Source organism: Neophocaena asiaeorientalis, unplaced genomic scaffold (genome assembly GCF_003031525.2).
Source record: "Neophocaena asiaeorientalis asiaeorientalis breed wild unplaced genomic scaffold, Neophocaena_asiaeorientalis_V1.1 scaffold212, whole genome shotgun sequence".
NCBI lineage: Eukaryota > Metazoa > Chordata > Mammalia > Artiodactyla > Phocoenidae > Neophocaena > Neophocaena asiaeorientalis.
Genome location: NW_020174046.1, coordinates 4539982 through 4554499, shown reverse-complemented (window position 1 = coordinate 4554499; position 14518 = coordinate 4539982). Strand labels below are relative to the sequence as shown.

General features: G+C 39.7%; 1 protein-coding gene across 3 annotated transcripts in view; it reads left to right on the top strand.

Annotated features, from left to right (window-relative positions):
- Positions 1-14518, top strand: part of TBC1D4 (TBC1 domain family member 4) — a 205885-nt gene that overhangs the window by 108687 nt on the left and 82680 nt on the right. For 2 of the 3 annotated variants that reach the window (XM_024753933.1, XM_024753935.1), the window contains exon 2: positions 12759-13346. In XM_024753933.1, coding sequence (XP_024609701.1) covers positions 12759-13346 — 588 coding nt within the window. Of the gene's footprint in view, positions 1-7396; positions 7449-12758; positions 13347-14518 lie in introns of those variants that run through there. The other variant, XM_024753934.1, reaches the window with a different exon arrangement.

Below are 14518 nucleotides of genomic sequence, written 5' to 3'. Positions count from 1 at the left end.
GATCTATATTTCTGTTTTTGTGGCAGTACCATATTGTCTTGATTACTGTAACTTTGTAGTATAGTCTGAAGTCAGGGAGTCTGATTCCTCCAGCTCTTTTTTTTTCCCTCAAGATTGCTTTGGCTCATAGATTGTGTTTTTGGTGTTGTATCTAAAAAGGCATCACCATACATACCCAAGGTCATCTGGGTTTTCTAGATTTTGAGTTAATTTTTGTAAAGGGTTTAATTTCTGTGTCTAGGTAAATTTTTTTTGGCATGTGGATGTCCAGTTGTTCCAGAACCGTTTGTTGAAGAGATTATCTTTGCTCCATTATATTGTCTTTACTCCTCTGTCAAAGATCAGTTGACTATATTTATGTGAGACTATTTCTGGGCTCTTCATTATGTTTCATGAATCTATTTGTCTGTTCTTTTGCCAATAACACACTGTCTTGATTATCATAGCTTTATAGTAAATCTTGAAATCAGATAGCATCAGTCCTTCAACTTTGTTCTTCTCCTTTAATATTGTGTTGGCTATTCTGGGTTGCTTGCCTCTCCATATCACCGTAGAATAAGTTTGTCAATGTCTGTAAAACAACTTGCTGGGATTTGAATGTGATTGCATTGAATTTATAGATCAGGTTGACATCTGGACAATATCAAGTCTTCCTACTCATGAACATGGAATATCTCTCCATTTATTTAGCTTTACTTTGATCATGTTCATCAGAGTCTTGTAGGTCTCATATAGATCTTATACATATTTTGTTAGTTTTTTTACCTAAGTATTCACGTTTGGGGTGCTAATGTAAATGGTATTGTGTTTTTAATTTCAAAATTCACTTGTTCATTGCTGGCGTATAAGAAAGCAATTGACTTTTGTATATTAACCCTGTATCATGCAACCTTACTGTAATCACTTATTAGTTCCAGGAGGTGTTCCAGGTGATGATGTGTCAAAAAGACACATGCACCCCAATGTTCACTGCAGTACTGTTTACAATAGCCAGGTCATGGAAGCAACCTAAATGCCCATTGACAGAGAAATGGATAAAGAAGATGTGGTACATATATACAATGGAATATCACTCAGCCATAAAAAGGAATGAAATTGGGTCATTTGTAGAGATGTGGATGGACCTAGAGGTTGTTTTTTTTTGTAAATTTTTATTTCCTTTATTTTTATTTCAGATTTTCTACAGACAATCATGTCATCTCAGAACAGACAGTTTTGTTTCTTCCTTTCCAATCTGTATACCTTTAGTTTCCTTTTCTTGCCTATTAGCAAGGACTTCTAGTATGATGTTGAAAAAGAATGTTGAGAGAGTATATATCCTTGCCGTGTACTGGATCTCAGTGGGAAAGCTTTGAGTTTCTCACCACTAAGTATGATGCTAGCTGTAGATTTTTTTCTAGATTGTTGAAGAAATTCCCCTCTATTCCTGTATTCCTGGTTTATTGAGAGTTTTTACCATGGGTGATGGATTTTGTCAAATGCTTTTTCTGTTTCTATTGATATGATCATGTGATTTTTTTTTTTTTTTTTTAGTCTGTTGATGTGATAGATTACATTAATCGATTTTTGAATGTTGAACCACCTTTACATACTTGGGATAGATCCTACTTGGTCCTGGTATATAATTCATTTTATACTTTTCTGGATTTGGTATGCTAGTATTTTGTTAAGTATTTTTGCATCTATATTCATGAGAGATATTGGTCTGTAGTTTTCTCATACTGTCTTTGTCTTGTTTTGATATTAAGGTAATGCTGGCCTCATAGAATGAATTAGGAAGTATTTTCTCTGCTTCTATCTTCTGAAAGAGATTATGGAGGATTGGTATCATTTTGTTCTTAAATGACAGAATTCACCAGTGTATCCATCTGAGCCTGGTGCTTTCTGTTTTAGAAGATTATTAACTATTGATTCGATTTAGCCCTATTCAGATCATTTATTTATTCTCGTATGCATTTTGGCAGATTGTAGCATTCAAGGAAATGGTCCATTTCATCTAGGATATCCAATTTCTGGTCATGGAGTAGTTCATAGTATTCTTTTATTATGCTTTTAATTTCCATGCGATCTGTAGCGATGTCCCCTCTTTCATTTCTAATATTAGTAATTTGTGTCCTCTCTTCTTAGTTAGCCTGGCTAGAGGCTTACTGATTTTGAATTGTATATTTTTAAAAATGTGAGCATTAAGGAAATAATAGGACTGATTTGATGAATACAAAGCATTCTGTTGAATAAACAGGTAGTAGGTTGATCTCACATTGAAAGTGCTTTGTGGTTGGGTAGAGGGATGTTGCTGCATTTGAAAGGGGGTCTCATAGTGCCAGCATAAGGTAATAAATAACAGCTTTTCAGAATTTTTTCTTAGATGCCCCTATTCCGTGTTTCTATAGTTAGAAAGTAAAAGATTAACTTTCTTGATTACATGTTTGTAAGAAGTTTGATTTTCTTGCATTGGTGACTCTGCTTACTTCACCTTTTTTGTCATATTTGTATAAATATCCATGTCCAAAAAAAGAAATATAGAATTATTTTTCACAAGTGACACAAATACTGTATGATCAAACTGTGTTATTCTTATTTTGGTAAGGTACAGAACACTTTTTTTCCCCTACCACACGCAAACTTTTTCCACAATTCATTTCTTATACAACTGTTACTTACAAGGTTAGCTCCCAATCTCATCCTAGGCAGAAAGAAATGTTTACCTGCACTGTTTCATTTCAGGGTGCAAAAACCTCTCTTCTAATTTCTGGTTGATTCCTGAGTTTCATCTAAGATACTTCAGTTCTCAAGTTAAAACAGGTTAAAATGCAATGTCTCCATGAAGGAGTTGTAGAAGTCACATTTCCACATCATCCGAACACAGAAAGTGAACCTTGAGGGCTCTCAAGATACCATCACCTCGCAATTTTGCCTACAGTCAGCCTTGAATTAAATTAAATGTTTACTGATCAATACTCATTTGGTCTTATTCCCCATCCTTACCTCAGCTGATGATTATGCTTTCTGTTTTACTGAGAAATTAAAGCAGTCAGAGGACAAATTCTCCAAACTCCCACCACTGTGTCTTCCTGCATTTGCACCTTTTGAGATGAACTTTCCATGCCCTGGGTCAGTTCAAAGTCTTCCACTGTCCCCTCTTGCCTACTTAAAGATGTTGCTAGCAGTGCTACTCTCTTTCTCTACAGCATCAATTTCCCCTTCACTGTTGGAAATTCTCTATTGGAAGCTGTCATTTCTCCCATCTATAAGAGAACCCTCTTTTGACTCACTTGTACCTCTAGCTACAGCCCTAAAAGCTTGTCTGTACCTAATGTTTTGGATTTTGTTCCTAAAATTTTCTTTCAAACCTACTCCAGTAAGGCTTTTGCCCTAAGTGCCACCAAAACTTTTCTTGTCAAAGTCACCTATGATCTCATAGCGCTCACCCCCTCCTTCTTGGAAACCTTTCTTTCTTGGCTTCTGGATACCATTCTTTTCTGGTTTTACCTGTGTCTCTTGTTGTATTTCCCTTTGCTCATATCTCTCCATCTCCTAAACTATAGTCATTGTGCGCCTCAGGGCTTGGTTCCTGGAGATATTTCTCTCTCTGCCTAGCTCACCATGTCTCTCTCCCTCTTGCTCTGTCTCTCTGTGTCATCTGTGCTCACTTTTTTGATGGACTCCTCTAATCGCATGGCTTTACATACTATTTATATGCTAATATCTTCCAATTTTTCTTTCTCAGCTCTGTCCTCACCCCTGAGCTCCGTGTACTCAACTGCCTACTGACATCACCCATTGGATGTCTGTAAGCTTCTCAAAACTAACAATCCAAAGCTAAGCTCCTACTCTCTTAAGCCATCCCCATCCCTCACTGTAGTTCCTCTGGCCAAGACCCATAAAGTTCATCCATGCCCCCTCTCCTTCTTTTACAATCCACGGTAGATCTATCCCCAAATCATGTTGACTGTGCCTTTAAAAGGAGCCTGCTTCTTACCCCGTCCCTTGCTGTCCTCCTGTGAACCACCGTTGCCTCATCCTGGGTGCAGTAGGCTTCTGCCCCCTTATCCTTGCCATCTGTTCTCCATGCAGCAGGCAAAGGGATTCTTTAAACATGTAACTCAGCACTCTGCAATGGCTATCTGTCTCACCAAGAGTAAAAGCCAGAGTCCTTTCAAGGTCCTGTGTGATTTAGACGCCCCTGTTCCCCACAGTGGCCTCTTCAGTAATCTGCTGCCTCACTCGCATCCAGCCACATGGACTCCTCACCGTTCCCTGAACATGCCAGGCGAATTTCTGCTTCATGGCCTCCGTACTTGATGTGCTATCTGCCTGGAATGTTCCTCCCTCAGATATCTGTATGGCTCACCTTCGTGCTGACTTCAGGTTTTTACTCAAATATTTTATAGAGACACCTTTCTCTAAAACTGCAACTGTTCTGCCACCCCCTCCAAATTTTCTGTCCCCCCTTCTGGGCATTATTGTTCTCACTGGCAGTTTTTACTATCTCAAATCCTTTATGTTTTACTTATTAATTCTATACCCCCTACTACAATTTAACTTTCACAAAGGCAATGTTTTTTTATTTAGCAACAGCTTCTCACTTCCTTCATCTCCTTACACAGTACAAGTCAGACTTACATTTTAGATTTAATTAAACATTGTTGAATGTTTTCACTGTCCTAGCACTGTGTCAGGCACATTTGCACTTTTAGTTTAATTTTCCCAGGTTACCTTTGACATAAACATTGTGATTCCCATTTTGCAGATGAAAAACCAGGATATGGTGTCTTTTCTACAGATAATCATAGATAATGGAATGGGGCTTTGAACTCTAGACCTCTAATTGCATGTTATGTACTTTTCTAATATGCCATGCTGTGGACTAATCCACTTTTTAAAAAATTAATTAATTATTTTTGGCTGCATTGGGTCTTTGTTGCTGTGTGCAGGCTTTCTCTAGTTGCAGCGAGCGGGGGCTACTCCTTGTTGCAGAGCATGGACTCTAGGTACGCGGGCTTCAGTAGTTGTGGCTCATGGGCTCCATAGTTGTGGCTCGTGGGCTCTAGAGTGCAGGCTCAGTAGTTGTGGCACACGGGCTTAGTTGGTCCGTGGCATGTGGGATCTTTCCAGAACAGAGCTTGAACCCGTGTCCCCTGCATTGGCAGGCGGATTCTTAACCACTGCACCACCAGGGAAGTCTTGAGTAATCCACTTTTAAAAGAATGAGTTTGCTTTTGAAAGGGGAATTGAAAAGGACTGTCCTTGTCTGTCCTTTGCCATCTAACTTCTCACCCACCCCATCTTCTGTCTTATTTCTCTGTAGCACTAAACTCAGCCACTACTGAGGACATTCCATTGTCTTAATCAAAATTATGAAGCCCTGGATTTCCTGTGAGTTACCCTCGCTTATTTTACATCTGATCACTTCTTCAAATTTTAAACGGTCATAAAGGCACAAGTCATGAGCAGTGAGACAGAATAGGACGGGAGAACTTGGTAGGAAGTTCAGGGAATTTCTCTCTCTGATGCTTGAACTAACTCAGAGGCCACCAGGAAACAACAGAGAAGCGCTGAGCCAAAAATGAGTTTGGAGCAAAGGGGCTGAGAATATCTAAGAACCAAAGCCTAATCGGAGAGGAAACTGTCTTGGCTGAAGCCCAAGACTCAAACCCAAGCAATTGTATGACTGCAGTGTAAGTAGTAGAGATATTCTTGCTTTCTTTGGCGCCAAAGAGTCTCGTTACTTGTAATCTCATTATTCTTTCATGGTTTAACTTTTTTTTTTCTTTTATAAATTTATTTATTTTATTTATTTATTTTTGGCTGCTTTGGGTCCTGTTGCATGCGGGCTTTCTCTAGTTGCAGTGAGCGGGGGTTACTCTTCCTTGTGGTGTGTGGGCTTGTCCTTGCGGTGGCTTCTCTTGTTGCAGAGCATGTGCTCTAGGTGCATGGGCTTCAGCAGTTGTGGCTCGTGGGCTCAGTAGTTGTGGCTCATGGGCTCTAGAGTGCAGGCTCAGTAACTGTGGCATGCGGGCTTAGTTGCTCTGCAGCACGTGGGATCTTCCCCGACCAGAGCTCTAACCCGTGTCCCCTGCATTGGCAGGTGGATTCTTAACCACTGTGCTACCAGGGAAGCCCCATGATTGAACTTTTAATGTAAACCGTTTGTTTCCCCATCTGTAAAACAAGATAGTGGGGACGGGTGATTCCATAAGAGTGCCTTTAACTTTTAAATTCTGTGATTTTAAGACCACTGCATTATTCCAGTCGATTTTGACTCTAGACCTAGTGATAATTAGACCTCTTTTTTACTGTGTAAGGTTTACTTTAAAGTAATAGTTTATATATTAAAGAATCACTGAAGTACTTTTGGATAAAAGTTAAAATGGTTTAAAAATCAGTTTTATTTCTTATTGAGATTGTCAGACAACGTCACCTTAAAAATGACAACACAGACTGAGTGTTCTTCCAAAGTATCTGGGGCTGGAACATCTTCATGGGTTCTTAAATAATGGTGATTTTTTTCCTTAATGTAAATGAACTATTTCATGGCACGTATATATCTTCCAAAATCAAATCAGTCTTTTCTCAAAATGCTGTACTGATCTTAATAGTTTCTTAAGTAAGACAGAATTAGAAAGGAAATCTATCCGTCCCCTAATGGCATGTATTACTTCCAAAGCAAATACATTTCTTTTCCCTACTGTCTCTCTTTGATTGAGACTAGTTTAAATGATTAATTCTTCTCATTTGGCAGGGTTTTTGCAATTTACTTGAAATGTTTCCTAGTATTTTTTCCTCAACTTTTTTTTACACCTTTTCCCTCTTTTTTGGGCTTATCAAAATCTTGCTGTGCCTACTATAAGTATTATAAAAAGATTAATAATGAATCAAGTAGCCAAGCTCATGTCCACTGTGAAAGAATTTACCAAGTTATTTTTTTTGGCTTTAAATATGTCTTAAGAGGCTTATTTTCATATTCATATTTGTATCCATTTTTAAATGTTTGCTGAAGTTCATCTGTTTATCAATGAACTCTATGAAGAAAGAAGACATTGTATTATAGATTAATTTTCTCCTACCTTCATAATTAATAAGCCTTGGACACGTGATTATTTAAACAGCATAAGAAAGACAGGGGTACTCAAATTTAAAATGCTTCTTTTTAAAGAAAGCTAGAGAGTCTGTTCTTTAGCCCTGAACAATCAGTGTGTTTCCTGATTGCAGAGTCAGGAAATACTTTACTTTTGAAGCAATAACGGTTATTCCCAGGAAGTTTTATAATTGGCTGCACAGTGATAACATCGACTTGAACAAATGCAGCAAAATTACTGCTGGCTTATCTGGAATGAAAGAGAACTTCTTAAGTGCGACAGAGAGCTAACACTAAGGATTACATCAGTTTGGCATATTCACTGCTCTTGGAGGACGACTCCCAATTTCAGCTTGCTTCCTGACCAAAGGTATCTCTCCTTTGTGCTTTTTCAGTATCCAGACTTCTTTCCCTTGGGTTTGCTTAGGACTTTAAACATCAGTGTGTGGTACTTGTAGAATTTATTTCCTTGTGAAGTCAGGTGAACTGTAGTTTTTACAATACCATTGGATTTCTTGGAACGTGATAACTAATTATGATAATTAATTAATGGGAAACAAGAGCCTGACATCCAGGAATCTAGTGGCAATTTTTCTTTTCTCTAGAGTGAGGAATTGCTTTAATGTCTGAATTTTGATACTTGAACTTATATTCTTTTAGTGAGATCACTGAAGGTGTAAGGACAGAATACTAGCTAAAGGTGGCCCTGTGCTTTTTCTAAATATCATGAGGCATTTGAGAAAAGCCGCATTTATTTTATTGCTTGTTGAAATTGGTTATTGTGTGTCAATGGAAGTGAATAATGTCAATGACTTACAATATTTCTGGCTTAATAATAGAGATGATTTTCCATCTTCTTTTATTTATTTATTTATTATTTTATTATTATTATTTTTTTTTGTGGTACGCAGGCCTCTCACTGTTGTGGCCTCCTCTCCCATTGCAGAGCACAGGCTCTGGATGTGCAGGCTCAATGGCTGTGGCTCACGGGCCTAGCCGATCCGCGGCATGTGGGATCCTCCTGGACCGGGGCACAAACCCGTGTCCCCTGCATCGGCAGGCGGACTCTCAACCACTGCGCCACCAGGGAAGCCCCCTTCCATCTTCTTTTAATGTACATTATTTTGTTCCTATATTGACATCAATGCTAAAATAAACCCATAGAAATTTGGATTTAGGTGAGATCTTGTTGAGCATCTTTCTCATCCCTTACTTTACTGGCAAGGAAACTCTAGAAAGCAGAATGACACAAATTCCTGGCAGATCAGGGGAGAGAGAAGAAATCTCTTAATTCCTGGGTAGAGGGATTATTAACTCCCTTTTCATTATTGTTATTTTGTGTTAAAATTATATGCTACCATACAATAAAAACTTTGCCCTGAATTGGCATTGAATTTTCCTCAGACTCTGTGAGACGGAGGCAGATTCTAAGCAGTGGCATTATTCGTAGCCAGAGTACTAATAACCAGAGTACGAACCCCGAGCGTGTAGCTTGAGGTGTCTCCTAGCATCTGAAGACATTCTTGCAACACACATTCACTTCCTAGTTGAGGTGAGCACTGAGCAGAGTGGAAAGCCTCAGCTCTCTATTCTGAGGAGTGCCAGATCTCTCTTGTGTTATCAACAGGAATTTACTAACCCCATCTCAATCCTGGAGAGCTTTCATCAGGGTTCTAGGTGGTTGTTCACTATTTGTATATTTTTGTTTGCTGACAACTGTCACTCATTTTTTTCTGAGCACAGAATTCTTTCCCAGTGGTCATATGGAAGAACTCTAGTAAGACACAAAATCACCACAACTCAGTCTTTCACTTAGGAGCTTATAGCATTAACGGTAAAGAGAAAAAAAGACGTTGAAAGATGTGATACATGCAAGGAGTCAAATTCATTCAAAAACACATCTAAATCAAAATCTAAATATATGTCAGTTAACACTGTCCTATAGGAGAATAGTGTTTTCCCAAAATGTCTTGTGTTTGTGCAAGTACTGGATAGAGATTTTTTTTTTTTTTTTTTAAACCCAAACTCCTGAATTGGTTTCAGGGAAGCATATTTTTTTAAAATTTTTATTTATTTATTTATTTTATTTTTGGCTGTGTTGGGTCTTTGTTTCTGTGCGAGGGCTTTCTCTAGTTCCGGCGAGCGGGGTCCACTCTTCATTGCAGTGTGCCGGCCTCTCACCATCGCGGCCTCTCTTGTTGCGGAGCACAGGCTCCAGACGCACAGGCTCAGTAGTTGTGGCTCACGGGCCTAGTTGCTCCGCGGCATATGGGATCCTCCCAGACCAGGGCTCGAACCCGTGTCCCCTGCATTGGCAGGCAGATTCTCAACCACTGCACCACCAGGAAAGCCCCTGGATAGAGATTTTGTGTTTCTCTTGTGTTGCTTCTGATTGATCTCAAATAAATGTCTCAGAAAGTTTTCATGGTTCTCTGATAACTCATTTTCCCACTGTGGATATTCTACTGTCCTTTCTTCATCAGTGTGTCCCTTCTGGTATGGGCTCTGAGTGTGTAGGCAGGGGCTGTATAATGTTAACTTACATGTGTGTCTTCCACTTATAAGCAAAAACAGAGCTGAATGTTGTTAGATCAGTTTCACAGGCCAGCCTCTTTGCAGGTCATTAAAAGCTGCGTTTAGTCATGACCTAAGAGAAGATATTAAAGGCAACTAGAATCTATGTTTTATGGTGCAGTTAACAATTCAAATTATTGGAAGATTAAATTACCTACTCAGTTTAGTCAAGATGATAAGCTTTGCTTCTATGAACTGGGTCATTAACTGAATTATATTTAGCTATTGAGCTTCTACCTGTGGTCACAGGGAAATGTCCTGTGAGACTATAGGAATTCAGCCACTGATCAGTTCTTCACATAACAGCTCTCAATGAGAAAAAGTACAAACTTATAATATAGAGGAATTGATACAACTAAGGTCAAACTGACTTTATTTTCAGTCTTGATAGAATTAACTCTAATACTCATTAAAATATTTGTGACAAGATCAAAATTCTGCAGGTTCAAAAAAAATCCTACAGATAATATTTCTTATTCTGCACTCCATAGAGACACTTTGGAAATTTAGGTGCACTAGGGTTGTAAAATCAGATGAAGAGTATTTAATGAAATATGGTTAGTGAGGACGGAGGGAGCCATCTGTTTCAGGGTTTTGCCTAACCCACTAGAAACATTGTACTTTTTTCAGGGTTGAATGTCTAGGTCAGTCTCCATAGCTTTGGCCCTTGTCAGACACTAAGGCAAAAATAAAATGACAGAGGTCTAAGGTTGTTGATCATGTGTTAGTACAAAGCATCTGACTTCCCTGGAGATATGTCAACTGTTCAGGGTGAGTCATTGAAACTATAGCATTTGGACTTTATTCTTTCATAGGAAATACTCTACTAGCAAGCTGAAAGTCTTGTGATTTTTAAACTGTGAATGTTCTGGCAGTATATCCCAAAGAATTATGTGAAAGAGAAGAAATTCTGGTTTTCGAATTGGTGCTAGAATATTTGAAGAAATACCTTGTATGTCTGAATGTGAAGCAACCCTGCATATAAGATGATCTCTCTTTTCCAAAGGTAGAAATTACCAAAAAACGTCTTTTCCCCCCAGTCCACATATTGAGGATCTACTTTGTACCAGGACTTACTCTAGGCTTTGGGGATACAAGGAAAAAATGTGGGAAAAGAGACAGAAATCACCACCCTCCTAGGGCTTACATTCTAGCAAATCAATTACACAGAATGTTAAAAGAGATAAGTGCTATAGAGAGTAATAAAATGGGGGAAAATTCCAGGGGAATGCTGGCTGTGTCAGAGTGTCTCTGTGTGTATGTGTATGTGTGTTTTGGTTTAGGGGATGGATGCTGCCTCAAGGTGACATTAGAGCATGGATTTAAACGAGATGAGGAGGGAGCCGTCCAGTTATCTGGGGGCGGACTTGGAGTTCAGAGACCTTGAGGGAGGAGTCTGCCTGGCATGTTCAAAGAGTAGCCAGGAAGCGAGTGGGGCTGGAGCAGAGTGAGTGAGAGAGGGTTGCTGGGAGGAGTAAGGTCAGAGGAAATGAGGTGAGAAGGAAAAGACGAAATCCAGGTTGACTGTCTAAAGGTCACATGGAGGATGTGTAGCCACAGTGCACATTTAATCTATATGTATGTCAAATGCAGAGGGTGAGGGCCCTGTAGGACATTGTAGGGATTTTGTCTTTTACTCTTAATGAAATGGGGAGCTTGGAGGATTTACAGGTGAGCAACATGACAAGTTTAAAAAGGATCCTTTCTACTTTTGAGAGCAGATTGAAGGGGGCAAGGAACACCAATTAAAAGATTATTGCAGAAAACCAGATGAGAGGATTTCCTTTTTTATGGCTAAATAATATTCATCACAGTTTCTTTATCCATTCGTCTTTTGACGGACACTTAGGTGGACTTAGATTGTTTCCATGTCTTGATTATTGTGAATAATGCTGTGATGAACATGAGGGTGCAGGTATCTTTTCGAGAGAGTGATTTTATTTCTCTTGAATATATACCCAGAAGTGGAATTGCTGGATGATATGGTGGTTCTATTTTTAATATTTTAGGAAGCTCCATACTGTTTTCCGTAGTGACTGCACCAATTTACATTCCCACCAACAATGCACAAGGGTTTCCTTTTTCCCACATCCTCCCCCAGTACTTGTTATATCTTGTCTTTTTGATGATAATCGTCCTGTCAAGTGTAAGGTGATATTTTATCGTGGTTTTCCCTGACAATTAGTGAGCATTCACTTGTCGATGAATATTTGGGTTGTTTTCAGTTTTGGGGTATCGTGACTAAGGCATCTATGAATATTTGTGTACAAGACTTTTTTTTTTTTCTTTTTTTTTTTAATTGTGGTACGCGGGCCTCTCACTGTTGTGGCCTCTCCCGTTGTGGAGCACAGGCTCCAGGCACACAGGCTCAGCGGCCATGGCTCACGGGCCCAGTCGCTCCGTGGCATGTGGGATCTTCCCCGACCGGGGCACGAACCCGTGTCCCTTGCATTGGCAAGCGGACTCTCAACCACTGCGCCACCAGGGAAGCCCCCGGACTTTTTGATGTTAGCCATTCTAATAGATATGAAATAGTATCTTCCTGTGGTCTATATTTGCATTTTCACTGATGGCTAAATGCTGGTGAGGGGCGTCTGGATTTTAACCTCTTCATCCAGAAAGTTAATTTTAGCCTCATTGTTGAAGCTTTGGTTCCTTTCAGCTGAGGCTCATAATAATTTAATTAAATAATTTATTTATCTCAGTCGTGGTTGGAACCTTAGCATGTTACACTTTATTTTTTATATTTAAAGTTAATTTTTAACCTTTTGTTCTCTTATAATACATTTTTAAAGTACTCAAAGGTTATGTTATGATGATTTATTAAAGGTTGCAGTGGCCTGTATAGTCTCATGGTTTTGTTTTTAGGAAACGAATACATTTAAAAGGGGAAAGTATAAAAGTGGTATAAAATTCCAATCTTATCCTTAAATCACTATGTCCGATAGTGTAATTTAAGTTTATGCTTTATCTTATGTAGGATCTATTACTTTATTTATTTTATCATTTAGGATGAGCGTGCATTCTGTGATAATAACAGGTCTAGGTAAACATATATGGTCTCTAAATATTCAACTGAAGTGAGGATTTTTGAATTCTGTTCCAGGTTCCCGATGTTATCAGCAGCATAAGGCAGTTATCGAAAGCTGCCATGAAAGAGGATGCCAAACCCAGCAAAGACAACGAGGACGCCTTTTACAACTCACAGAAGTTCGAGGTCTTGTACTGTGGCAAGGTGACCGTGACCCACAAGAAGGCGCCGTCCAGCCTCATCGACGACTGCATCGAGAAGTTCAGCCTGCACGAGCGACAGCGCCTGCGGGTCCAGGGCGAGCCGCGCGTCGCGGATGCCGGCGAGGACCCGGCTGTGTCGGAGGCCCAGACGCCCACTTCCCCCGCCGACGTTCTGTCCGAGGAAGGGGATGGCGTCAACGATACCCACCCCGTCTTCCCCGCGGCGCCCAGCCAGCCTGGGCCGTCCAGCTCTCGAGTCTGCTTCCCTGAGCGGATTTTGGAAGATTGTGGCTTTGATGAACAGCAGGAGTTCCGGTCTCGGTGCAGCAGCGTCACCGGTGTCCTGCAAAGGAAAGTTCAGGAGAACAGCCAGAAAACGCAGCCGCGGAGGAGGCATGCCAGCGCGCCCAGCCACGTCCAGCCCTCGGATTCGGAGAAGAACAGAACGATGCTGTTTCAGGTGCTGCCCTGGCCGCGTGCTCTCGGGGTGTTTCCCCATTCTTTGCTAGACGGAAGCAGCCGGGCGGCCAGCTCTTCCCTGGTCCTCACTCTGCAAGCATCCAACCTTTCTGTCATATCCCTTGGGAAGCAGATAAGGCAGGTGGAGAAAGCAAACAAAGGGAAGTTGTGAAGGGGTGAGAGGCAGACGGGGAATGTAAGAAAAAAGGGAGCAGGGAAGAGAGAGGAAGAGAGATGCACTTTCAGTACATCACGGAAAGTTGTTGGGGAAATAAGAATAGATTACTCTTAGCATCACCAGCATTTGCCTTAGGTTGATTCTTAAATAAATGTTATTTTTTTTAATGACTGCAGAAAGTCAATCTTATGAAGGGTTTGAAGATGTGAATCTGGGAGCGTGTGACTCTTCATGAAGGAGAAAGAATTTTCTAGAGAGAAAAAAGAAAAGTCCAGAGACTCATAGGTGTATTTTCAGATGAGAATACACCAATTTACTCTGTCATACAAAAGAGACGGTTAAAGAAACATCATAGGCCTGATAATTTATTAGACCAGTTATTGAAATGATTTGGTGCAAGCTGTATTATAGGTGTAAAAGATGATTCTTAATTCTAAAAAGTAGCTTTTAAAAATGTCCAGTTCCACTTAAAAGAACTTAATTCTTAACAATGCCCTGTAGAGATTCTTTAATTACTCCTCAGCTTTGAAGATTAATTTGAGTTTTCCTCAGATTTGAGTTTTCTTGAAAAAAGGAGTGACTGCCCTTTTATCCCGTTGCAAAGAGTCCCTGAGAAGGAAGTTGCACAGTGTACCTTGGTAAACAGTCCCAGTATGTAATATTTGCTTGATCAGAAGTTCATGGTGGTTTTGTTCTGTTTTGTTCTTGGTAACTCTAGGCATGTAATTAAAGTGTCTGTAGTCTTTCCTGTGGTGATATGTTAACTGAGTTTCTTCTCTTGTTTGGGCTACTGGATTTGTTCTTTTTCTTAGCTAGCCAGAGTCCATGTTGTTAATTTTTTCTAAATGGTTGTTTATTTAAAAATTTTTAAAATTTATCTGCCCAATTGCAAGTATATCTTTCTGTTGATCATTTGTGAGAAAGTATGATTATAAATTATAATTAAATAATTAGTATTTTTAGAAAACATAAGGTGTGGAAAGGTTGCATTTTTT